Here is a 25,615-nt window from a genome sequence, read left to right as displayed (position 1 = left end):
AGGACTATTATTTTCATAGCCACAATCTGGGACCAATCCAAATGTCCAGCGTGAGTTAGTATGCACGTTGTGGTGTATTTCCACAGTGGGAAACAGCTCAGGGATAAAAAGGAATAAACTCGTGACACGCAGAGCAACAGGGATGAATTCCAGAAACATACCGAGCCAAAAAAGCCAGACACAGAAGGCTGCGTGGTGTGTGTTTTTATTTTCTATGAAGTTCTAAAAGAGGCATCTGTGGTGATAACAGAGCCAGGGGTGTCCGGGGCAGGAGGTGGAGAGGGGGTTGTTTGGCGGGGGGGAGGGCAGAGGGAACTTTCTGGGGTGACAGTCATTTTCTTTATCTTTGATTGAGGTGGTCGTGACACCTTTGTGTGTATGTTTGACAAAACTCATCAGAGTATACACTTAAAATGCTTGGATTTTATTGTCTGTAAGTTACACTTCAGTAAAGGTGGAAGATGGAAAGCAGTCTAGGTGGCGGGCTGGGGAAAAATGCATTCTGAACAGAGAGAACGCTTTATTTTATTTATTTATTTATTTTTTTCATCTTACCTTATTTTTAAAGATTTCATTTATTTATTTGTTAGCATGAGCACAAGCAGGAGGAGGGGCAGAAGGAGAGGGAGAAGCAGGCTCCCCGCTGAGCAGGGAGTCTGGATGCGGGGCTCCATTCTAGGACCCTGGGATCGTGACCTGAGCCGAAGACAGATACTTAACCGACTGAGCCACCCAGGCGCCCCCAGAGAGAACACTTTAGACTCACTCTAGCGGGCTGAGGATAGAGCCAGTGGAGAGCCGGGTTGGGGAGGCAAATGATTTTTGAAGGCAACATTTGTATTTTAAAATATAAGAAAGAATTTAAAGTTTATTTAAAAATTAAGTTTAAATATATGAAGATTATAATTTTGAAACTTTATTCTATTTTTTATTTTTTTATTTTTCTAAAGATTTTATTTATTTGAGTAAGAGAGAGAGCACAAGCATGAGCAGGGGGAGGAGGGGCAGAGGGAGAAGCAGGCTCCCCTTTGAGCAGGGAGCCCGACGCAGGGCTCGATCCCAGGACCCCGGGATCATGACCTGAGCTGAAGGCAGATGCTTAACGACTGAGCCACCCAGGTGCCCCTAAACCATCTTTTTTTTTTTTTTTTTTTAAGATTTTATTTATTTATTTGACAGAGAGACACAGCGAGAGAGGGAACACAAGCAGGGGGAGTGGGAGAGGGAGAAGCAGACTCCCCGCCGAGCAGGGAGCCCGATGTGGGGCTCGATCCCAGGACCCTGGGATCATGACCTGAGCCGAAGGCAGACGCTTAACGACTGAGCCACCCAGGCGCCCCTAAAACTTTATTTTAAAGTGAAGAAAGACAGGGCATTGACAGTATCATTTGGGAATTAGGGAAAATGTGGCTCTGGCGTCATGGCCTGCTTCTTTCCTCCCCTGCCCGAATGACCCGCAGTACATAGACTCTACCGACCTGGAGCCGAGCACGTTGCAGGAGGACCCCGTGCGCTATCACGAAGCCTGGCAGAAGCTCTGTAGCGCTCAGTGAGTAGTACCCTCTGCCTTCGGTTTCCAGAGGTCTGGGGGGGCGGGGGGCTTTAATGAGCAGAGCCTTGTGCTTTCATGTGCTAGTAGTAGGTAATCTGCTTTTTAAAGATCTTTTGATTTTTTTTTTTTTTTAAGATTTTATTCATTTATTTGACAGAGAGAGACAGGGAGAGAGGGAACACAAGCAGGGGGAGTGGGAGAGGGAGAAGCAGGCCTCCCGCCGAGCAGGGAGCCCGATGCGGGGCTCGATCCCAGGACCCCGGGATCATGACCTGAGCCGAAGGCAGCTGCTTAACGACTGAGCCACCCAGGCGCCCCTAAAGATCTTTTAATTATTGAAAAGGCTACAATCTGTGTGATTTTTTTTTTTTTTTTTAAGATTTTATTTATTTATTTGAGAGCAGGTGGGAGAGTGAGAGAGAGAGAGCGAGAGAGCATGAGCAGGTGGGAGCAGCAGAGGGAGAGGGAGAAGCAGGCTCCCCACTGAGCAAGGAGCCCAGTGCAGGGCTCGATCCCAGCATCCTGCGATCATGACCTGAGCTAAAGGCAGACGCTTAACCACCTGAGCCACCCAGGCGCCCTACATTCTGTATGATTTAAGTCTTACAAAAATATAGCTTATCAATATAGTTGAATCTGAAGGAAACGTGTTCTGATTTTATGGACGTTTGCTGTCTGTGTCTACTGATGAGGCTTATTTAAAGATTTTCATCTGGAACATTTGATGAGGACCCATCAGCAGAGTCTCATAGTTTGTTTTTGGCAGCTGTTATTTATAATAGTAAACCATCAGCAGGAAACTCTAGCTCTCTGGAACAGTGGCATGTTCTAGAGCCCTACAACTATGACTCAGGCCCCCGCTCGGCAGACACTCTCAGTTGATAGGGAGAGTGCTCCCTTCCCATGTAAGGGAGCGCTTTAAGCCAAGAAGTAAACAGTTGCATATGTATTAACATATATTGAAAATTATGAAAGAATCCGTGTGTGCCACCTTTTTTTTACTGGTAAGCACTTAGTGCCCATTTTCTAAGCTCACAGTGTTTGCGTTCAGCTCACTGGCTGTCTCGAAATCACCATCATAGCCCCAGTAGGAAAATACACGGAGCGACTCTGTGGCACCAGTGTCCTGGGCACGTGGCTCCTTGGGCTGGTGGTAAGGGCCAATCGCCGTGTGCTGTGCTCTCTTGTACAGTGGAGTGCTGGTTCCAGGGGGATTTGGTGTTCGGGGCACAGAAGGAAAAATCCAAGCCATCGCCTGGGCTCGGAAACAGAAGAAGCCTTTTTTGGGTAAGGAGTAGGAAAGATCAAGAAAAAGTGCCACACGGGAGCCTGTGAGTAAAACAGGGAGGTTACCGGAACCAAGCACGGATGCAGTCTTTCTAGATAGCAACTCAAGCAGAAGCCGTTTTGGTCCTGTTTGGGAGAAATTCAGACTCTCTCAGCGTGAAAAGTTTAAGGCTTGTACACCCATGTGTAGATGTTGTGGAATTTGGGGAGAATGAAATAGCAATCAGGAAATCTTGTCCATTTGCGGGATCCAGCTGTTTGGCAGGACACGTGACGCTGAGTTTCACGTCCTCACTTGGAATCGGGCAAAGTGATTGTGGATGCTTCCCAGTGCCGCAATCTCTAGTAATTTTCAACTTGATCAGTTGTAAATGGGAACTTAATGAGAGAGAATAGTAAAACTTGAATTGTTAAGTATGAATGGAATATTGTGTATTTCTAAAATTGAATAGCTTCTAAAACCTGGGATCTTCACATGAGAAGTTTTTGAAAGCTTAGACCCAGTTTTTTTTAATAGAAAATTTTTTAAATTTTATTATGTTATGTTAATCACCATACATTACATCATTAGCTTTTGACATAGTGTTCCATGATTGATTGTTTGCTTATAACACCCAGTGCTCCATGCAGAATATGCCCTCTTTAATACCCATCACCAGGCTAACCCATCCCCCCACCCCCTCCCCTCTAGAACCCTCAGTTTGTTTCTCAGAGTCCATCGTCTCTCGTGGTTCATCTCCCCCTCCAATTTCCCCCCTCTTCATTTTTCCCTTCCTACTATATATATTTTTTAAACATATAATGTATTATTTGTTTCAGAGGTACAGATCTATGATTCATCAGTCTCACACAATTCACAGCGCTCACCATAGCACATACCCTCCCCAATGTCCATCACCCAGCCACCCCATCCCTCCCACCCGCCCCACTCCAGCAACCCTCAGTTTGTTTCCTGAGATTAAGAATTCCTCATACCAGTGAGATCATATGATACATTAGACCCAGGTTTTGAAAGCTGATAACAGATGAAACACAGCAGGGGGTGCTTGTGGGGAGCAGGAAAGTGTGAGAGTTTGTGGTGGTCATTCTGTGAGCACGCGGTACGTGGGGTCCAACGCAGGCTGGTGGGAAATGTAGGAGCTGCCTTTTCCATGGAGCTTCATTTGTGTTTTCTCTTCCTCCTGCAAGGTGTGTGCTTAGGGATGCAGTTGGCGGTGGTTGAATTTTCAAGAAATGTGCTGGGATGGCAAGGTAAGTGTTCATTAAAAACCTTGTTAAATCCTTGCTGAAGTGTTTCCTGGAGGGCGTGAAGCCTGGCACCCACTGGGTGACTGGGGGCCCTGGAGAAGGCCAGGCCTGGCTTTGAGGTACTTTGTGGGGCACAGCAGAGGGGAAGTGCCGTGTGTACGGAGGGAAAGTTCCACTCCTCCACGCAGACCTCAGGAAGGAGGGGTCACAGCCGAGCACGCAGCCTGGCTCTCTGCCCCTGCATTTCCAGCTCTGGAGCTGCCCACCCGCCCATCACCATGGCCACCATCCCTGAGCTGGCTGAGCGAGGAAACTCTGGCCTGCGTGAGGCTGTGCAGCTCTATGAACTTGGGCCCCGGAGCTGGTCAGACCTGGGCCCAACTTCTGACTCTCCCTTATTGGGGGTGATTTTAGATAAGTTACTTAGCCTTTCTGGGCTTCTGTGTCTTCTGTAACATGGGGTGATAGTGGTACCTGCTTCTCGTGGTCGTAAGAACCGAATGAAATAATGCATGTAAATAGTCCCAGCACAGTGCCTGGCAAATAGGAAATTCTCTGTGCCTCGCTAACTGTCCAGGCCACCCGAAAACTCTGTGGCTTCCATCAACGTTTTATCATGTCTCAGAGTGCCGTGGGGTGAGTGGACTTGGCTGCCTGGTTTTCTGCTCCCTGTGGTGCATCAGATCATCCTGCCGTGCATTCAGGTCTGCCCAGCAGGGACCTCGAGATGGTTCTCTCCACGGAGCAAGACTCATCATTCACTTATTCAGCTAAGACATCTCACAGCGAGGCGACCTACTAGCTTCCAAAATGACAGGCCCGGTGTGCAGGCACTTACAAAGCTTGCTCGTGTCCCAAGGCCCAGCGTGGCTGGTGGGAGAGGGGACCACACAGTGCGACTGCGGGGGCGAGGCTCACTGGGGCCACCGATGGAAGAGCCCACACAGCCCCTCTTGTCCTGTAGCCCAGCTGACAAACACGAGGTTTTCAGAAAGACCTTAGAAGTTGTAAGAAAAAGAAACCAAGCATCCTGAGCAATGTGAAAGCAGTCTGGCTCCATGAGGGACGAGTGGCTCTCCCGCGGCCAGCTTACTGTTAGGATTGGGCTCCTTGTAGATGTTTCCGAGAGGCCGCCTCCCACTTACCCGAGGGCGTGGTGGCCGGTCCAGGCTGTATGCCCTTTAGTTCTGGCTCCTGAGCCCCTGGCAGGCGCTGTCCTAGCCGCCCACCGCCCTAGAGCTGGCCCTCTGGGCACCCTGGACCCTCTCCCGGCCACGATCCGTCGCCCACTCGGGTCCCCAGGTGGGTGGGTGACCTGGTGATGAACTTACCTTCAGCTGGGACCTGGCCCTGGTAAGGCCCAGGAGGGAAGGATACCGGGCCTGTCACACACAGGGAGCCGGGCTGTACCAGGAACTGGGTTCTTTTTCTTTTAGTCTTTAGTGGTTTTGCTTATGGCTAGACCATAAATTCAGTAAGGGAGAGGAAGGAAGATCAGTGAGTTCCTGATTGAGCTGCTGCGCGAGGCAGTTGGGCAGGGCGACACGGAAGATGCCAAGGAGGAGAGAAATGTGTTGTCCGTCCTGGAGAGAGACACTCTGAAACGAGAAGGGGAGAACTGAGAACGGTGTACGAACTGTCATAAGGAGGCAGGATTTAAATAAAGATGAGGAGGTTGTGCCACTGGGTTCAGTTTCCCCATTTTGTGCGGCTTGACTTCCAGAGAGCTCACAGATGGAAAACATCCACCCGTGTGCATTGAGTACTTCGTGTCTTAATGTTACGCCTGGTTTTTGTTTGAATCACTGAACAGTCACTTGGAATTGGGGAGGGAAATTATAGTTTAGAGCTTAGGAATGATACTCGAAAATCACTGTTGTTTGTAACTATTTTCATAACGTAAGTACTTCGATTTTTCAGATGCCAATTCTACAGAGTTTGACCCTAAGACCAATCATCCTGTGGTGAGTCCAGTGTTTGAACCTCACGAGGGCTTAGAAGGGCGCGGAGGGGGCGTTCATGAGAGCGCTCAGTGCTCAGACACAGGAAGGAGACCACTGGGTCCGTCCATGGAACCCTCAGACCAGATGGGAAGAACTTTCATTTTTCATAGTGTAATTTCTCACCTCTCTTCCCAGTTTGCAACAGAAAATGTTTAAGACAGGTATCACCCCAGCCAACCAGGGTGGTTCCTGGTTAGAATAATTCTCCATCCCCGCTCCCCCTGACCCCCGGGAGAGCATAACACTGCTGGCAGGAAACACGTGGGCCCTACTGTGCGCCAGGCGCTGTCCTCACCACTTCACAGATACTCGTTCATTTCCTCCCCGACAAGCTGGGGAGACGGGCATGTTATTCAAGACCCGAGGAACATGGTTGTTGAATGAACATGTTTAATGGTAACTAAAGCTTCTGGAGGCCCGCATCCCTCATGTGATGTCTCCGGTCAGAGGAATGTGGCTCCTGGGGAGGGACAGCGCCTTTATTCATCTTCACATCTCCCACCCGGGGGTGACAGGTCTGTTCTTGATACCAAAGATGCTGTGATAAACAGGGTGGACAAAGCTCTTGATCTCAGGGCATTTAAACAGCATCAGTATATGCTTGTTGACTTGAAACTGAACTTTGCTCAGACGAAGAGCTCAGGAGGAGGAGAGCGAAGGGTTTGGAGGGCGCAGCCTCACGGTGGTGGGAAGGCAGGGCCCAGAGGCGGTCCCCGAGGCCAGGAGGTGCTCAGAGGAGCCTGGGACAGCTGTGCGCTGGGCTGTCGTGGCTCGGAGGCCTCGCACTCTGTGCTGCCTGCACGTTCACCAAGCTCTGGCTGAGACACGGCAAACCCTGAGAAGCATTCCTTTCCTTTGAGCAGCTCATCAGTCCCGTGGAGGAGACATGTGTTATAACCTATCCGGTCTCGCATCCGTGCTGCTGGGTTAAGTCTCCAGAGCGTGCTGAGGCCCAGCAGCCCTCGTGATCCAAAGCGCTGGGGGCAGGAATGGCCAAGGGTGGGGGCAGCTCAGGACGACAGGCTGAAGGCTTAAGTCCCTGCCCGACACAGGTTAGAAACGATGAGAGGCAGGCCTTTCCTCCAGCGGCGAGCGTCTCTGAGCAGGGGCTGGGGGGTTAGGGCTGCTCACAGGCCCTTGTCACTCAGCGCGGGCGGTCTGTCTGCTAACGGAAGCAGAGTGTGGGAGCGCGCGTTTGTTTTTTGAACACCTCCAGGTCATAGACATGCCAGAACACAATCCTGGGCAGATGGGTGGAACCATGAGGCTGGGCAAGAGGAGAACCCTGTTCCAGACCAAGAACTCGGTCATGAGTAAGAGCTGCCTACCCCCTGCCCGCCCCCCCCGCCTCCGCCTCCCGCACGTCCGGGACACACGCCTTGGGCTGCTGCTGGGGCTCCGAAGAGCCAGGCTGGCTTTTTGGGTTTTGTTTTTGCTTTCGAGTTTTTTTCCCCTTCCTACTCCCGTCCTTTTAGGATGCGCTGTAATAGCCGAAGAAGCAGTGTGGCTCTTAGCCCACGGGCAGTGCGCCCAGGGGCCCGGGGGTCTCGGGTGCGGGCGGCTCACGGGAAGGAGGCAGTGAGGTGCAGTCCCCCGCAGTCCTTCCCCTAGGCTGCTCGGGGGAACCGAATTCAACTGCCAGTGGTGGCAGGTGCTGTCCGCCAGAAAGGCAGTTTTGTGCGGGCCAACTGAAATCGTTTTTATTCTAAAAGTAATAGGCGCTAAAGATTTAGGGAAAATCAGGAAGAAAATACTTGAGAATGGCTGCAGTCAGTCTCCTTCTCTTGCTCACTAGGAAAATGCTGTCTTTATATTAGCGGGGCCCGTGTCTGTCATCGTTCGAGTCAGTTGAGTAGGCGACCGTGCAGTGCTCCCAGCTCCGTGCTCTGTGGACTTGGGGACCCCCCCCGCGGCCCCTGAGCGCGTGCAGTGCCACGACGCTCTGCGGACCGTGACTTACCCACACGGCTGCCCCGCGGGCCGCCTCCGCAGCTCTGGAAGTGTCTTTCTGGGTTCAGCTGTCTGGTGCATCCTGGTGTGTTTTCCAGGCAGTTTCCAGCGAAAGTGCTTTGAATCGCAGTAATCATGAGCTTGGGGGGCGGTGTGGAAACGTTTGTCTCTGTGACAGTTTTTCCTGGCGTGGTCAGAAGAGTCAGAGCCCGAGGACAAGTCTACGCTGCGCTGCTGCGGGCAGGTGGCCCTAGTTGGCAGGAGCGCCCAGAGCCGCCTTCAGAGGCCCGGCCGCGTCGGTGGTGGGAAGGACACTGGGAGCAGATACGGTTGAGTAGGTTCGTGAATCAGAACTCTTTGCATCAGCCTGCTCTCTTTTGCCAGGGAAACTCTACGGAGATCCAGATTACCTGGAGGAGAGGCACCGCCACAGATTTGAGGTGAGGAGTTGAGCTTAGTGACCTTTCAACTTTTCTCCTGCTGGCGACTCTGGAAACGACTCTGAGAGGTCAGCCGACTTACTCTTCGTGTGCCCGCAGGTGAATCCAGTCCTGAAGAAGTGTCTGGAAGAGCAGGGCCTGAAGTTCGTCGGCCAGGACGTTGGGGGAGAGAGGATGGAGATCGTGGAGCTGGAGGGTGAGTGCGGGGTGGCCGTCAGGGGTGAGGGGGGCTTAGCAGGTCCGGGTGCGGGGGCCTGGGAGCGCTGACCTGACGGCCGGAGGAGGCAGCCCCGTGGTGCTGGGGGTGCTCTCGGGGAACAGGTGCCCGGGGCCCCGGGGAGCCCATCCTCCCGCGGGCAGCGCTGCGCTTCTGGCCTTGGTCCTCGTTCTCCGGAATGAGAGCTCGCCCTTGGTCCTTGAGCCCCGCTTCTGATGTGAGGAAGCCGGGGAGCAGGGCCAGCTGGGCGGGGACCCGGGAGAGGAGGGCCCGTCAGCCAGCGGGGCGACAGTGTGCGGGGCCAGGGCGTCTGCTCCCCCCAGCTTTGGGGCTGCCTTTACCTGCATTCCCATTAAGACGCTAGTTTTAGGTAATCTTAGGGTCTGTAGAAACGTGAAATATCTGACAGGGTTTGCTCATCTTCTGTGTTCTGTGCACGTGACAAAAGTGCTGCTTTGGCGTTTGTTTCAGATCATCCCTTCTTCGTTGGGGTTCAGTACCACCCTGAGTTCCTGTCCAGGCCCATCAAGCCTTCGCCTCCGTACTTTGGCCTCCTGCTGGCCTCCGTGGGGAGGCTCCCGCATTACCTTCAGAAAGGCTGCAGGCTCTCGCCCAGGTGCGGTCACTCTTCTCTAGTCTGTCGGGGCGGCCCCCGGCTCATCACAGCGGGCGTGCTCTCCTCCCCGGGGTCCCCTCGGGCTGCCTGTGTGCCGCCTGGAGCTTCCCCTGCACGGGGTCCGGGCCGTCAGTATGGCACCTGGCCCCCGGCTCGCGTGTGGCGGCGTGGCCCTGGGGTCCATGGGCCGCTGGCTCTCACAGCCCCGGTGGATCCCTGCCTCGCCGCTCCCTTCCTTCAGAACCGGTTCCTCACTCTGAGTTGGGGGTTGGAGTTCCAGGAGTGAAGTGCAAACCGAACGTGCAGCTTTCCTAACTAGAAGAAAACCCTGAGCTCTGTGCTCAGTACGTGAGGCAGGAGAGCGTCTCCCTGACGCCTGCTGTGTGTGGATGAGGGTCCTGTGGTGACGGTGGCTAGGGACACAGAGAGGAAAGCGGGTCTGTGGTGGGAGACGAATAAACCATCCGAATTCCACAGGGACACCTACAGTGACAGGAGTGGAAGCAGCTCCCCGGACTCTGAAATCACCGAATTGAAGTTCCCATCAATAAATCATGACTGATGGTAACGTAAGTGGCATTTCTCAGCTCTAGTATCTTCGTTCGTTTGAATGGTAATGACGCTAGAATTGTAAGCTGTCGTGAAAGTCTGATGTTGAGGATTTTATCTGCCAGAGTACGGTCAGTGTGGGTATCAGGTGGGTGAGGCCCCCCTGAGTTACAGCGTCGGTGTCCCCCGGGCCTTGGGGCTCCAGTGCAGGGCGGAAGGGACACCAGCCACTGGGCAGTTGTCTTGTTGCCGATTGTGACATTCAGGTGCCAGTCTGACCAAACCTGGGGGAACTGGGCTCTCAGACCCTGTTATCTCATGTAGCCATAAACTTGGAGAATCTTGAAGGAGGTGACCGATGTGACAAATTGGTCATGTTTGCAGAAACTCAGGCTTTCGTCGGGAAGTGCTTTAAAATTGACACAACATACAACACTAATGTTGATTGCTGCTTATTCTGGAAATCCCTTAAAATCGGAATGCTTATCGGGCAGACTTGGAATGTCAGTCTTCACAGTGACAGCGTTTGTATGTTCCTGACGTGGGTGGTTGCGAGCCCTGCCGTAGATTATGTTCAGTGTTACTGTGATGACCGAGTGAAGTGTGTTCACCTCCTGCTGGTGGAAGAACCAGCAGGGGGCTGCGGGGGGCAGGAGTCTGTGGGGTCTGAAGGGAGAAGCAGGGCTGTGGTGTGGTCCCACAGGTGGGGGCCCCAGCCCAGCGGGGGAGAGCTCCCGGCGTGCGGCACAGGCAGGTGACCTCCTGAGCCCTGCACACCTCGAGCTCACCACAGAGGCCTCCGGGCTGCGCGACTGTGCCCTCCGGCCCTGGATGCCGAGCCGCCTGGCCTGCGGCAGCCCCTGTGGGGTGGGAGGCGTGGGTTCCCCCCCCCCCTTGGGGGGGGCAGTGGTTGTGTCCGGGCACGGATGCACTCCTCTGTCTCCGCTCTGCTGCGGGCTGCCTGCTGGTCCGGGAAACTGCCCGAAAGAGAAGCGAACGTTTCCAGCCGGGGGCCGGGGAGTCGGTTAAGTCCCGACTCTCCGTGCTGGCGGCCCCGTGGGGAGGCTGGGTGCGCGGACGAGAACGCCAGCACTGGGGTGGAGGAGGAGGCCTGTACGATCTGGGACGTGTAGGACTGGGCAGGAATTCCGGAGTGAGCTTCTGATGACCCACGTTAGGCTCCTGTTCCTGGTCTTCACGGGAAGCGGGCATGGTTTGCGGTAGCAGCCGACCGTGAACTCTAACTTTGCTACTTGCATATGCGTCATATAACTGCTCTTTTTGTTTTTAAACAGGGGTGATTCTTCAAGAGAGCCTTCGGACTTTGAGAGTTTACAGCTTTGATTTTACACTCAACTTTTGACACTTCCTTTAAATTATGTTTTTATTAAGATTATTTTATTATGGGGGAAAGGTATTTGGAAGACTTTGTGACTCGCATGTCCCATCCTGTGTGCCGGCCCCTCCCCAGTGCCGCCCTGTGTCGACACCCCACGTGGTCTCCGCGGCGCTCCGCCGAGGCGGGGGGGCCTCTGGGCGGGGGTGGATGACGCACGCGCCGGGGGGGTGCCCAGCAATCACCTCGTTTCTCCAACTACCTCCCGTCGTCGTGGATTCAAGCGTGCAGCCCGTTGCTTCCCCTGGAATGCCTAGACCACAAGGCGTGTGCCCCGCGGACCGAGGAGGGATCCGTTAGCGAGTGCCGACGACACTTGGTGCCGGTAACCCGAGGGCATTGCTTGCCACCAGGAGCGCTGAAACTGGAAACAGCCTCGCCACTGCTGCTCTGCGGGGCCTCTCGCTGCCCGCGGTGGCGGGGACGCGGCGGCCAAAGGGAACGGTTGGTTTGGTGTCACATGGAACGGCGAGTAGTCTGTCTCTGTGAAGTGTGGTTTCAGGATCCCTGTCCTCTGGCTGCGAGTCCCTCCCTGGGGCTGGGAAATACTCCTTGCATCAAGGGGTTGCTTAAAAAAAAGAACAAAGAATCTTTTGGGGAAGCTGCCTCTCAGAGCCTCTCCTATATAGACAGCTTTGCTCGAGGGGAGTCTGTCCTTCCAGAATGGTGTTACTGCCGTTGAACTGCAATCGGAAAAGCTATTTTCTTAACGTGGTGTAACCGTAGGCGCCGCCGCGTGCCCGCTGTCCTCCGGCTAAGACTCCGTGTGTACTCTAACTTAAATAAATGACGCAGAACGAGACACGCCTTTGTGTGTCATGCTCTTTATGTCGCGGCCGGGCAGGAAATGTCTCGGTGCAGTCCTGGACGTGCCCGTGTCACCTCAACGGTCCGCACCTGGCTGTCCTCGGTGGGGGCGGCCTTAAGTGGATGAGCTGATCGTCTGCTTAAAAACTGAGAGGAGCCTTTCTTTTTCGTGGGAAACCAGAATTTCCCCCAAAGGCTTCAAATTCGGGTTCCCAGCGTACAGAGATGCAGAGAAGCGTGGGTGCTGCTTGGTCGTGGGAAAGAGGGGAGGCCCGTGTTACTCACGGGGGTTCCTCCCTCCCTCTGCCGGGCGTGGATGGGGCCTTCGTGCGTGTGACCCGGGAGCGGCGGGCCGACGCCTGTCAGCCAGCAGGACCGCTTTATCCGCCGCTGGTCCTCCTGTCCCCCGGCCTTCTGCGTCCAGGGCAGTGTCCCGAGTGGTTTCTCCCCAGAGTGACATCAGCGCCACCGACCCTGCGCTCCTTGGGGCCTGTTGCTGCCATCGGCGCCACCCGCCCTCTGGCGCTGAGCCCGCCTCCTCGTGAGCTGCCTCCTCCGAACAGGCCGAGGCCGGGGCTCAGGCTGGCTTGCCTGTCCGCGGCCAACCGCCATGTCTCGGACATTCGAGAAACCGGGCTGCCGCGGCCAACCGCCATGCCTCGGACATTCGAGAAACTGGGCTGGGGAGGAGAATGTTCCTCCGCGGTTAGCGCATCTCCGTGGGGAGGTCGGGAGCAGCAGCGGCTTCCGTGCGTGCCTGCGCTCGCTGCCTCCAGGCCGCCGTCCCCGCTGGGGCCCCGAAGCACGAGCTACCGCGCCAGCTCCGTCTCCATCTCTCGCGGACCGAAGTAAAGCGTGTCACTCACGGAGGTCTTCACGCCTGGCTTGGCGCTTGGGACGCGGCTGACGGGGTGGGTTCTGAGCCCCGTTCGCGCCCGGTGGGCTCAGCCTGAATCCTTCCCGACGTGCCCACGTGGCAGCGGCGCGCCCTCCAACGCTGAGGGCTCGGTGGGCGAGGGACTGTTTGCACACGTTCCCGGGCCTCAGCTGGCCGTGGTTAAGTGCTGGCCGCTCGGGGAACCCTGTGGAGAAGGGACCCCGGCTGGCTGTCCGGGGCCGGTGGAGCCCCAGCAGCTCTGCGCCCCCCTCCGCCCCGCTGGCCGAGGCAGCGGGCGCCGTGGCACTTCCACCCAGCCGGGCCGGGGCTTAGCGGCCTGGAGCAGCTCACCTGGTCTTTGTCACCACCGGCTGTGTCCCAGGAGGGGCACTTCTGAGGGTCGTGCTGCCCGGACCAGCCTCTAGCCTGTGCCCGGCATGTGGATGGGGCTCACAAATGGCCCCCCTTGACTTCCTCAGCAGCACATCCTCTGTGTGGTTCTCAGGGAGCCTCTAGAAACTTGGTTCCGGCCCTGCGTTTGGGTGACCGGGGAGCCCAGCGGACGAGCGCAGGAGCTGGGTAGTGACGTGCCACGAGACCGGCCTCCCTTACTGGCGCGGTTGGTAAGTGGGAAGAGCAAGTCTCCGAGCAGCCGAGCCTGGCGCAGGAGGGGTCTCCTGGCCGACGACCCAGGGGCTGCGGTGCCAGAGCTGCTCCGTCTACTCTGGATGCGGCCAAGAACCTCTAGCCCAATGATGGAGAGCGGAGCAGCGCAAGTGTGTTCTGTGGCCGTCCTGTGAAATGCCCTGTTGGACCAGGTGCCACGCTTTTCTGGTGGCTTGGACCCTAAGCTGGGTATTGCTCATTTCCCCAGCAGGTTGCTATTTGGCATCTATGACCTGTCAGCCATGGTTTAGGTTCTGAACGTTAGCAATGAACAAAACAGACCCAAATCCCTGTCCCCGGAAGCGTGTATTCTGTGGCGCAGGGAACAGCAAGGAAAGCTAGAGTGTGACTGACATGTGCGCGGAGGAAGGAGGCCGGAAGCAGGCAAGGGGGAGGGAGGTGTCATCTGCAGTAGGGCGGGTAGGGAATTGGCTTTCCCCTCCACTTGAAGGAGGAGCCCAGAGGAAACAGCAGCCCTGCAGCTCGGGGGAGCAGCCTTCCAGGCGGGGAAGCAGCCAGTGCAAAGGCCCTGCAGTAGGTGTGTTCGGGAGACAATGGGTCTCTGTAGCGGGAACACGCGAGCAAGGGGCAGAGGGGCTGAGGTCAGATGGGCCAGGTTGTGCAGAATTGGGTGGCCCGCTGTTCAGACTTTGCCGCTGATGAAATGGGGAGCTCCTGCAGGGCTTTGGGTGCTAGCATGGCATGATCAGATGTTGGCTCGGGAGTGTCGGGCTCTGCTGGTGGAGATGAGGGGGGATCCTCACTAGTGGCTGGAGGGTGCTTGGCCTGGAGGTCCCACCCTGTGCAGGTGCCAGTGGGTGCTGGGGAGACATAGGACGTCGGTCTGATGATGACCAAGTGCCCCCGCTCCCTGTGCATTTCACTGTCTTACAGATGAAGAAGCTGAACAAAGAGGTAGCAGTTTGTCCCCCCCTCCAGGGGACCCGGTCTGTAAGGTCGAGCTGGAGTGGATTGCAACTGTCGGGGCCCCCCAGCTCTGGGTGGGAGGAGCCCCCGGGGCTGGCTCGGCCTCCTGGACACAGGTGGGCTGGCCATGGGACTCAGGACTCAGCTGCGTCCAGCGGGCTGACCGCGCGGCCGAGAAAGAACATCCTTGCCCCAGGTGCATGTAATTTATTCAAGAGCTGGGACAATCACAAGTTCCAGCAAGCCCAGGGTCGGGTGCCCGGTGACCGAGTGTGCCTTGCCATTGGCAGAAGGGCTTTCCCAAGAGGACACGTTCCTTTCTGGCCTGTCTCGCCGCTGGGGTCAGAGACCCCAGCCCGGGCAAAATGAGTGTCTGAGGGAGTAGGGCAGTCCCTCACAGCTCGGCCCTGGGATGGCTCTGGCCGAGTTTTTAGCAGTTCTTTCTGGAAGTAAGGTTCCTGGGGGCTCAGGCTAAGAGCAGTTCCTCAGCTCCAAAGCCCGGGGTCTGCTCAGGATTGAAGCCTGCCCTCGGGCTGTTGTTGAAGGAGCGTGGACGGCCGCGCTCGCATCCACCTCCGAGCAGCCCAGACGGCTTTCAGGGCGAGGACCTGGGCTCACACGGGCAGTCCCGCATCTGCCAGTGGAGCTGGCCTCCCCCGCGCCACTCTGTCGCCCGCCCGCGCGCCGGGGCCCTCACAGGACGCAGCAGGCGCAGGAGACGGGCGCGGGCTGCCGCAGCTGCTGCCTGAGTTGCTCCTTCTCCGCCGTCAGCACCTTGAGCCTCTGCTCCAGCTTGCTCAGCTCGGCCGCCCACTTCTGCGGGTGCCACAGAGGTAGAGGTCCATGCTGGGGCCGCCGGGGGCCGCGCCCCCCCGCCCCCCGCCCGGGGTTGAGCCGATGGAGGAGGGCGAGATCCAGGAGGGCCCTGGGGGGCCTACTCGAGGCCACTGGGAGCCACATGGGCCCGGCGAGGTGCAAGCCAGGTCCCTGGCCCGGCCGCCACCCCTGACATGTCAGCCCTGGGTCTTGAGGGAAGCCGCCCGCCCGGAGGCCTGCCAGCATCCCAGACCCCGGGCTGACCCACCCTCTGGAGCCTCCTCGGGTCCCAGGGGCAGACCCGGGTGGGCCGCTGCCCCATCACGTCCTTCCCTCTCTCGCCGGCAGCCCCTTGCCCTCCACTGCTTCTCTGTCACCTGATGTGGCCCTCTTGAAAAGGCTTTTTCTTGGGACTGTGTCCAGCACTAACTGCCTCCTCATCGTAAGGGCCTCCCCCCAACTGCACTACAGTCTTTGGGGTGGTCTTCAGCCTTCTCCATATGCCACTCCCCCGGCTCGGCCAGCAACACGACGCCCCCGAGTGTGTGGGCTGCTTTCAGCGCAGCCCTCCTGTGTTCTGGCGGGTGATGGGGCACCGGGGGAAGCTGATGGCGTGGCCCGGACTGCGCGGTGAGGGGCCCCCACCCCGGCCGCTCACCTGCCTGCACCACTCCTGGATGGCGTGGCCGGACAGCGGGCCCTGGATGCTCCCGTCCCGCCGCAGGAACACCTCCCCCTGGTCGGTCTCATAGAGCTGCGGCTCGGCCTGGGCCCTGGGGGTGTGCACGCTCAGGCGGATCACCTTGGTAAGGGTGACAGCGGCTCTGGCAGGCACTGCGGGCCCCCCACATCCCGGGGCTCCCTCCCGGGGGCTCCCGGAGCAGCCTGGGGGCGGGGCTTCCAGCCTCTCCTCCCGTCACTCTCCCCGGTCCCCTTGGCCCCCGTCCCCACCCAGCCCTGCTCGGCAGAGTGGAGGCGGGCCCTCCCTCGTTGAGTGCGGGGGTGGGAGGGTTGGGGGGGGACAGGACAGACCCCGAGAGCTTCCTGGCGGCGGCTCACCTTGAGCGGCGTGCCGGAGGCGGAGGTGCTGACCACCGGGATGAAGGAGAGCGTGTAGGCGTCGGGGAAGACCTGGGGCTGGAAGCCCTGCAGGATGGAGTCCACCAGCAGGCGCACGCGGTCCTCGTCGTGGTGGCTGCAGCGCACGCCCTGCACCAGGCCGCTGTCCTCGACGCCCACGAACAGGCTGCCGCCCTCGCTGTTGAGGAAGGCGCACACGTAGCGCCGCAGGTGGTGCTTGAAGGCCAGGCTCAGGTACTCGCCGCCGCCGCGCTTGAACTCCACGCTGCGCGTCTCGTTGCCCAGGAAGGCGCCCTGGAAGAGGCGCTCCTGGCCCACGATCTCCTGGTGCACGATGGCGCTGTCGGAGCGCGTGCCACCCGGCTGGCCCCGGGACCTCTGCGGGGCCCGCCCTGGGGTGCCGTGGGTGGGTCTGGGGTTGGGGCGGGGGCTCGGGCGGCTGTCCTCCTGCTGGGGCGAGGGCTGAGAGTCAGGAGCCCCGAGCCTGGCAGCGAGGGGGACGGGACACCCCCTTCCGCCCCGGGGGGACCCAGCCGCTCAGCCATCCTGATGCCCCGTCCCAGCGGAGGGGCCTGATTCTGCCCACCGTCCCGTAGCCAGGGCGGGAGATGCGCTGAGGCAAGGGTTTGACCTGCCACCACTCCTTCCCGGGGCGGCAGGGTGCGTGCTGGGTAGGATGAGCTCTCCTTCCCGGGGCTGGGAGCTGGAGCTGCTGTGGCTGAGCTCTTCCCACCTTGTTACAGATGGGCCTCTGAGGCCCAGGGCCAGATCACTCCAGGACATACCTCAGCAGCCTGAGGTCCCCTGTGACAGGTCTCTGAATTGTGAGGGGGCATCCCAGAAACCCACCCCCTTCCTGGTCTCCCTGAAACGCCTGCCTGTCGCTTTCTGGACCGCTGACCAGTCCTCCTGAATCTCAGCCCTCCTCCAGCCCTCCTGAGACCCTGTCCATGGTTTCTGCTCTGTTCCAGGCCTCTGCGCGTGAGCAGGCTCATGGCCACTGGCCGAGTCTGGGCCCCGCGCGGCCTCCCTACCTCCAGGCTCCTCCCGTCCCATCCACCCTCCTCGCTGACTCTGGCTCCTTGCTGCCTCCCGGTCTCCAGCAGTGGTTTCTGGGGCCGGCAGCGCAGTGGGGGCTGGGGCACGGTGGCGAGGGGCACATCCCTACCAGCCCCGCGGCTCCCGGACAAGACAGTTTATCAGAAACATGAGGAAACTGTCACACAAACATGAAGTCAGGCTCACAAAGCTGTTCAGTTCCGCAACAATCGAAACACCACAGAGTTCTCATCCCAAAAGAAAAGGAAAACCAAGACCACCTGTCTCACAGAGTGTCCTACCTTAGCCACAGGGAGTTGACGCTCCCTCCCATCCCCCATAAAGGCCCCCCCCCCCCCCCCCCCAGCAGCCTCCCTGCTCTGCTTTGGTCTTGCGGCCCTTGGCGGCCCGGACCCTGCGCTGTGGCCCAGCTTTCTTCCTCAGCTCCTCGGCAGCCTTCAGCCGGAGCCCCAGGGCCACCAAACGGCTTGCTCTTCTGCAAATGGGACATTGCCCCTCACCGCGTCCCCCTGCCTAGAACGTCCTTCCACTCCCTAAATCCCAGCTGGAATTTCCGTTCTTCTGTGAGATTGCCCCGCAGCCCGCAGCTGGGCGACTGGCTGTGTCCGGCCCTGCTCAGCGCTATGAGGGCTCCTGGCGGGCAGGGCCCGGCCCTTGCTCTCCGCCTCACCGCCTGGCCTGCAGCGGCCCCGCCGGCGGGCACCTGCAGGAATGAGGTGGGCCAGGAGGAAACACGCGTGCCCTCAGGCCCAGAGGATGGAACACAGAAGGACCCCGGGGGGGGGGGGGGGGGGCCCACACTGGGGCCTCTCTTCACAGGCTTCCAGGCTGGAGGCAAACCGTAAGTGCCGCTCCTCCTGGGAGTCCGCCAGTCTGCAGAGCTGTTCCCGGCTCCTCGAAGACACACCGCCACCCCCCGGCCCTGCGCCCCAGCACAGCCCGGCCGCGCCCAGGCTTCCCCCGCCCCGCGAGGCTCCGGGCAAGCCTCACTTACCGCCTTGCGGCTCCAGGGCCCCGGGCCCTCGGCCAGCACCAGCTCCTTGCCACGGGCCGCCAGCTCCTCGGGGATCTGGTGCTCCTCCAGGGCTGTCTGCAGGCGCCAGGGGAGGGAGGCCAGCGTGGCCTCGTGGGCGGCCACCTGCACCAGCGCACAGGCCTTCCGTGGGCGCCTCACCACCTCGATGTGCTCGCGGGCCACCGGCAGCTCCAGCCGCTCCAGGGCGTCCCGGAGCAGGCAGGTGAGCACAGGCACTGAGAACTGGGGGTTCAGGTGGCCCACATAGAGAATGTGCGTGCTGGGTGCTGTCTGGAGGCCCGAGTCCTCAGGCGGGGACTCTTCCCCGGGGGGCTCTTGTGGGGGCTGCTTGCCTGGGGGCTCCATGAGGGGCTCCTGCACCTGGGTTTGCCGTGATCTCTTCCTGGGGGGGGGTCTCTGGAGAGGTCTCCCTCAGAAGGGCTTCTGGGATGTTCCTCCCAGGGCCGACCTGGGTCTCAGGGGCTGCCGAGGCTCCTGGGAGGTTCACACATGGGCAGGGGCTGGGCAGGGCCAGAGAGAGGGAGGGACGGTAGAGGGCCAGCCGAAAGGGGCCTGCCACCCACCCAAGGCCTAGGACAGGAAAGAGGGGAGTCAGCGGTGAGGCAGACAACAGGGCGTGCGGGCCTGCCCCTCCATTCCACCGAAGGGAAGACCGAGGGGGTGTGCCCCAAGAGGGGCAGAGGGGCCCCTCAGACTCTGCTCTCAGGGCCCCGCCGCATCCCCTTCTGGGCCGCAGGCCCCCTGTCCTCCCCCCACCAGGCCACAGGCGGGAGGAAAAGCTGCAGATTTCCTGCCCATCAGAGATGACTGCTCCCTCCCGGCCCCAGGGGAACCTTTTCAAGGGGCCTTTGGAGAGGAAGCCGTCACCCAGGGCTCCTCCCCGCCTGCTCCGAAGCTCGGGTGAGCCTCGAGGCTGTGAACCAGTCAGGGCTGCGCCCGAGGGCAGGGGCTCCCTGACCGATGAAAGCTTCGGCCCCTCCCACAGATGGCCTCTGCACAGGCACAGCTGATCGGAGGGGGCTCGTGGCCTGGTCTAGACGGAGTCCAGAAAGCAGAAGAGAGGAGGGGCAGAGCTGGGGCTCCTAAGTACGCCCCCTCCCGCCAGGCCGGGGGCCTCACTCCTGAGCTGTGCACCTTTGGCACCCGGCGGCCCCCCCACTCACCCTCGCACACCTGGCCTCCGCTCTGTGGGGCGGCTGCCACCAGCCTGCATCTTTTCAGATTGGCTCCTTGAGAAGGTCAGGGCCTGGGGCCCAGCACGGCCGGGGTGGGGGCATTCGGGACAAACAGGAACAGGAGGAGGAGGGAGGCCTCTGACCCTCATGTCCTGATGGTTCCCGGGGGAGCGTGGGAGGTGCCAGCCCTCAGCTCCCACAGACCCCTGGCCCCTGGCCAGCAGCTCCCCGGGGGCACCTGGGGGCCTGGCGAGGGGCAGACAGAACCAGAGCTGCGGGGGAGGCGGGCGGGGCCTGCACAACCCCCTCTGTGATCTCACCGGGGTCGATAATGCCAATGTCTCGGCCAGCCTCAGGCCCAGGCTGGGGAAACTCCCCCATTCCCATCCCCAAGGTAGGGACACTACGTACATCACACGCTACAGCTTGGCTGTGTGGCTCCCTCTGGGCCGCTCCGGGGTCCCTGGGTCCCGGGGCCAAGGACATACTTCCTCCTCCTGTAATGTCTCTCCTGGCCCCGTGCCCACGCCGGTCCTCTTCAGTCCCCACCTTCCCCTTCCGTCCCCGGCCCCAGGCTGGGCTGAGCGCCGCCAGCCCGGCCGCTCCCAGCATGAATCGGGAGCGCACGGCGCCAGGGGCGGAGGTTGCCGGCCAGAAGAGCCCTGAGCACTCAGTCAAGAGCTGCCATCCCTTTTCAAGGACAGGGCTGTCACCTGCTGTTCGACAGGGACCAGGACATGGGTGATACCCATGATGCCTTTATTAACGCAGCGATCTGTTCTTGGGCGGGGGGGGGGGGGGGGGGGGGTGAAATAATTTCTTTTTGTGGTGGGGGGTGGGGGTTCCCCCCACGCAGCTTCTGGAAGTCCTGGGAGGGGGGAGGGCGGAGGCAGATGCTTCAGACTGGGGAAGCTGTTGGGGCCGTGCGGGCTGCCCCCCCTTCTCTGGGCAGCCATCCTGAAGAGGCTAAGGGAGCTCTGTTTCCCTCAGGGACGAGGCAGAAGCCGGGCTGGGGCAGCTTCGAGCGGTGGTGGTGCGCGGCTCTGGGATGAGGGCCGCGAGCTCTCCACGCCGCCCCCCTTCAGGCCTGTCTAGACCCGGCCTTGACGGGCCGCTCTCTCGGCAACCGCTCAGCCGGGGTCGTAGCTGCCCAAGAAGGAGGGCGCAGTGGGGTTGCGCTGCGTCGCCGGGAACGGCCGGCCAGGAGAGGCGCCCTGACAGCCCAGCTGTAAGCACCACCAGAGGACACGGCTCCCTTCCCGAGAGGCCCTGCTGCCAGGCCACCCGCTGCACCCGACCGCCCACGCTCCCCCTACTCCTCCTGGGGGTCTCTTCCAACCACCTCACTACCTATTTCCCGGGACCTTTTACCTCCGCGTGTGAAAAGCACAGCCGTCCTGCTTCCTTCTGCGGGGAGGGGTGGAAACGGGCACTGTAAGCACGAGGTACACTTCCACGGTACTACTTCAGATACTGACACGCACGGCAGCGTAACTGGGTTATTTAGGGCACCGCGCTTTCTAAGAGGCCGCCGGGCAGTGGCGGACACAGGCTCCGTGTTACGGGGTAAGCAGCTCCTTTATCCCCTCAGTGGATGTCCGTGACCTTCCTGACGGACTCCACTTTGTGCCAGAGGCAAACAACTCTTGAATTCAAAGGTAAGGATGTGAGGTGGACCCAAAGATGAAGGGGGAGAGGGAGGCTACAGATATGGCTCTTCTCGTGTTATCTGGAGAGTGTCCACTTGGTGGCCCCACGTGGCCACGATCCCGGGAAGCACGGCAAGGATGGGTGTCCGGGAGGCCAGGCGAGGCGCAGAGTGCAGGGGCAGAGGTGGGGACTGAGCTCAGCCGTTGTGCGGGAGCGGTCAGGACAGCGGACTCGGGAACTCGGGGGAGAAGTGCTGTGCACGCAGCCTTTGCCATCCGGGCCCCAGGGCGCTCCCGTCTTGAGCCCTCGCCTGGTGTATGGCCATCTGCCTGCTGATTCCTGCCGACCTCTGACAGGGTCCAGCCCCAGCCACCCACAGTTGTCTCGGGTCCCGTGTCTTTACACTGGGACTTGTCAGCTGTGGGCTCCTGGAAGCACCCGCGGCGGCTTTGGTGTCGCAGGCCGGGCATAAATGTAGTCATGACGCTTGGCTGTCATGGCCCCTGCACTGGAGGTTTCCAGCTGTAGAGCTTCCCGGATGAATGGGGCGACTTGGGGTATTAGGGTAAGGAGGTGCAAAAAGCAGAGGGATGATGAGGGGAGGGGTGTCTGGGCTCTCCAAGGCAAGAAGGTTCTCCCAAGTTTTTAGCTTTGGTTGCAGGGAGGAGGGGGGAGCCACCTTCCAGCTCTTCCTGAGGAGGGATCTGGCCTCCGTGTGAGGGCAGACACCGTGTCCACGTGGACCACCAGAGCCACGGCCCACAGAGATCTCAGGTTATCTCACAAGGAGGCTGTGGAGGCTCGAGCGTGACAAGGCAGAGGTGACAGGGACTCCATGGCCGGCAGCAGGGAGGGCGCAGGTGTGCCTAGGTAGAGCCTGGACTCTTCCGTCACCTCAAGCACACGGGCTTCCTGATGCTCCTCAGCGCTGGAGTCAATGTCCTCTCCTTGTCACAGTATTGAGGGGAGGGGCATGTGAAGCTGGTGCCAGGGGCCCTCTGGCCCTCAGTCCTAGATGCCTTCCCCTTTTGTGGGGGGCTGAACTGTTGGGGCTCATGGAGTGGTCTCCCCTGCACCTCGGCTGGTGTGCATGGGCCTGCCGAGGCCCCTTCGGCTCTGGATGACTGTGGGTCACTATTAGAAGGCTTGGCTTTGGGAAATAATTTCAAAAGTTTTTTTTTTTCCTCCTGAGAAGACATTCAGTTCTGTCCCCAGGGGTTAGGGCAGTAAGAGTGAAGGGGTAACAAATCCTCTCCCCTCCTACAGAACCTGACATTTGGTTACCTTTCTAGTTCTGTTCCCTTGGAAACCAGATAAAAGTGGAATGTCAACTGTTTCAAGGCAATGTTGCTTAGGCTAAGAATGAACCCGAACTGTAAATTATCTGGACAAGGAACATCTGCGTAAAAGGCACAGCTCTGGGCCTCCTTAGTGCAGAGGGTCAGTGGGGCACATCCTTTGCAGGGATCTGGAAGTGATGTCCACGGAGTCATTATGCCTACAAACTAGGGAGTTACTGCTCCCCCGGGGCATGGTGCTGCGAAGCCAAGGTGAACCCCACTGCTCCCTGACACGTCCCATCCCCTTGCACCCGAGCTGTCACCTGGATGGCGGTGGGCTCTGCAGGGACTACCCTGCTGAAGGGGACTGCTTCGTGCCGTCCTGCTGGCAGGTGTTTCCGTCTGACAGCCGTCAAGGTGAATGCCACCCCCAGGCTAGCCTGTGGAAGTCTGAATGGTCAGCAGGATCTGGGACAGCAGCCCCCCGGAGGATGTTACAGGCACCCCTGATTAGCTACGGAGTTTTGGGGCAAGTACCTTAACTCTCTCCAAGCTTTAGTTTTCTCACTTGCAAAAGGCGGGGCTGAGGTTTACATGAGAGAATGCACATAACTCCGCACAAGTAAGCTGGGAAACCATATGCTCTTGGTGACAAGGGGGATGCTGACCGACTCCACAGGCACAGCCCTGCAGTGTGTCTGGCCTGCCTCCACGTGGTGTTACCTTCAGTCCCTGCGTCTGTCTCGGGTAAGGATCACATCTGGAAGTTCGCTGTCAGGGTTCCCTAAGGCCCTCTTTGGGAGTACCGTGAACGATCAGCACAGCCTACCACACCCCAGTGTCCAGGAGTCTGTGGAGAACAGAGTCCTGCTCTGGTTTGGCAGCCCTGACCCAGACCGCATCACGGGAACCGTAGTGAGAACCTCACAGGGGCCAAGTGCAAAAGATGTTATCAATTAGTCACCAAGGTGGCACCAGCCAGGGTGAGAGCTGGTGGGGCCCTCAGAAGTCTCATCTGAAACCCTCATAGCCACATGGGCCCAAAGAAGGGAAATGACCCACCCAAAGCCTCACAAACAGACTGACTAGCACCTCCACGTTGGCCTTGGTGTCAGAGGACTTGGCTTCAAACGCCTGCTTTGGTGCTTCCTGGGCGGCGACCTTACATGTCCTCATCTATCCAACGGGTTTGCCGTGAAGATTTAAAGACTGACTCTAATTCCTGTGGAGTAGTTCGTGGGGCCCGCAGTGACACGATAGTGTCCGTTACACCTTCTGCAGAACTTCCCCAGCAGAACTGAGGCTGTGTGGCCCTGGCCTCGAGTATCTGGCCCCAGGTCGGCGCAAGCTGGGCGAGCCTGCATCTCTCCTCACCCGACGACGGCGACAAGGAGGAACCCAGCCATGGAGGCTCTCGGAGCTGCTGACCCAACTACTGCTCTTCCTGCTTGGGCTTCGAGCAGCTTCCGCGCTCCCTGCTGTCTTGCTGCACCAGAGCGCAGCCCTCTGAGGGCAGGGAACGGACTCCACACTGCTTCCCAGTGGGCATCTGGCAGCCAGCCTACTTTTTAGGGACTGCTGGAATCACAAGAACTCTTGGGGATCATCCTGTCTACACGCCTCCTTTAAGGATGAGGAAACTAGGGCCAAGAAAGGGGAGTGCTCTGCCGACTGATTAAAACCACACTGGCATCTATATTGGTTTTTATTTATAAACAAACTGACATAAAAGAAGTCCGGATGGCAGTGGGGGCAGCTGTGCTGCTGACTTGCTTACAAAGGAAGCATCTGGACAGTGAGAGGGTACAACCAGATTCCAGCCTGCAGACCCTTCCCTCCCATCCACCTCATGGCCTTCGTGGCCTAGAATCATGGGGCCTAACCTCCTTTGGCAGTAGTTCTGGCCAGGGCAAGGAGCTGTGGTGGGGGACAGTGTGGGGCAGGGGACTCCCATTCCCACAGATGAGGCCCGGGCTGCAAAGGGCCCAGTGGAGGAAGAGGGGAAGGTGACAGGAACCCTCTCCTCCCCATGCTGAGTGATACAGTCAAGGCTTGAAGGATGTGTCCATCCCACAGAGAAAGTGCCCTCGGGTGATGTCCTTGGAAAGGGGCCACGCCTCTCTGGGACCAGGGCAGGGCAGTCTCTCTCCTGAAACCCAGTGTCTGGAGTGAGAGGAGTATGAACTGGGGGGCTTGCCCTCGTGCCAGAAACAATAAACAATAAGAAAAGATCTTTTTTTTTTTTAAAAAGGTAGAGGTTTGCACCATGAGTTTGGAGTCTGGAGCTTTTGTGAGGAGGTGGCAGGAGTTGTGGGGAAGTGGGGTGCCACACCAGGCCCAGCAGGTGGCAGGGGGACTGGGCCCAAGTGTCAATTCAGGGCCCTATCCTCTGAGGCCTCAGGGGTCAGCCCCTTCCTCCATCACCTGAAAGGTGTTCAGTCTAAACGCCCAGTGGGAGGCCAACCAGGCTTGAGAAATAAATACAGAGGGACCTCAGAGCCGAGGCAGGGCTGAGGGGAAGAGCAGCGCCAGCCCTGGGCCCCACACTCTCCCCTCGTCGGTCCTTCATGGAAGGACATATCATGGCAGGAGCGGGGAGCAGTGGTGGCTCCACACGGCCTCCCGAGTCCTGAGGCGGCCCGGAATCCACTGAGGCGCCGGCAGTGGGCTGCTTGGCCCCCCTTCCGGGGAGAAGAATGCTGAGCCCTTCCGGTGGACCCCTCAGGTGTCTAGGCTGCGTCTCCCAGCTCAGAACTTGCCCTGCTTCAGCCGGTCAATGTGGAAGGAGAGCTTGAGCGCGGGCCCCAGCTTCAGCCCCATGTACTTCATCATCATGTCACTGCGCAGCAGGAGCAGGGCCTTGCCGTCAATCTCCTGGGGGGCGGGGGGCGGGGCCGTCAGAGGCCTGGCTGCTCTGGCCACCAGGTTCTGCGCCACTAAAGCCTACCTGCTCCCTACAGCTTCTGTGGCCGCCGTCCCCCAAC

General features: G+C 59.1%; 3 protein-coding genes across 16 annotated transcripts in view; 1 reads left to right on the top strand and 2 right to left on the bottom strand.

The window, feature by feature from the left end:
• Positions 1-12,317, top strand: part of CTPS1 (CTP synthase 1) — a 41,560-nt gene extending 29,243 nt beyond the window's left edge. For all 3 annotated transcript variants that reach the window (XM_032431690.1, XM_032431684.1, XM_032431678.1), the window contains exons 10-19: positions 1,461-1,549; positions 2,745-2,839; positions 4,028-4,090; positions 6,008-6,051; positions 7,307-7,403; positions 8,425-8,480; positions 8,580-8,676; positions 9,169-9,313; positions 9,791-9,882; positions 11,158-12,317. In XM_032431690.1, the coding sequence (XP_032287581.1) occupies positions 1,461-1,549; positions 2,745-2,839; positions 4,028-4,090; positions 6,008-6,051; positions 7,307-7,403; positions 8,425-8,480; positions 8,580-8,676; positions 9,169-9,313; positions 9,791-9,875 (771 nt within the window). In that variant the 3' untranslated portion in view covers positions 9,876-9,882; positions 11,158-12,317. The remainder of the gene's footprint in view (positions 1-1,460; positions 1,550-2,744; positions 2,840-4,027; positions 4,091-6,007; positions 6,052-7,306; positions 7,404-8,424; positions 8,481-8,579; positions 8,677-9,168; positions 9,314-9,790; positions 9,883-11,157) is intronic.
• Positions 12,318-14,522: 2,205 nt separating this feature from the next.
• SLFNL1 (schlafen like 1) lies at positions 14,523-22,844 on the bottom strand. The gene is made up of 6 exons (XM_032414814.1): positions 22,636-22,844; positions 18,481-18,908; positions 17,955-17,965; positions 16,411-16,881; positions 16,010-16,153; positions 14,523-15,351 (listed from the first exon to the last, which is right to left on the bottom strand). The coding sequence occupies exons 1-6, from the start codon at positions 22,842-22,844 to the stop codon at positions 15,229-15,231; spliced, it is 1,386 nt and encodes a 461-aa protein (XP_032270705.1). The 3' UTR covers positions 14,523-15,228.
• SCMH1 (Scm polycomb group protein homolog 1) overlaps positions 22,120-25,615 on the bottom strand; it is a 178,387-nt gene continuing 174,891 nt past the window's right edge. For all 12 annotated transcript variants that reach the window (XM_032431609.1, XM_032431592.1, XM_032431641.1 and 9 more), the window contains one exon: positions 22,120-25,505. In XM_032431609.1, the coding sequence (XP_032287500.1) occupies positions 25,380-25,505 (126 nt within the window). In that variant the 3' untranslated portion in view covers positions 22,120-25,379. The remainder of the gene's footprint in view (positions 25,506-25,615) is intronic.

Source organism: Phoca vitulina, unplaced genomic scaffold (genome assembly GCF_004348235.1).
Source record: "Phoca vitulina isolate PV1807 unplaced genomic scaffold, GSC_HSeal_1.0 scaffold2, whole genome shotgun sequence".
In the NCBI taxonomy this organism is placed as follows: Eukaryota; Metazoa; Chordata; class Mammalia; order Carnivora; family Phocidae; genus Phoca; species Phoca vitulina.
This window is presented reverse-complemented; position numbering and strand designations above follow the sequence as displayed.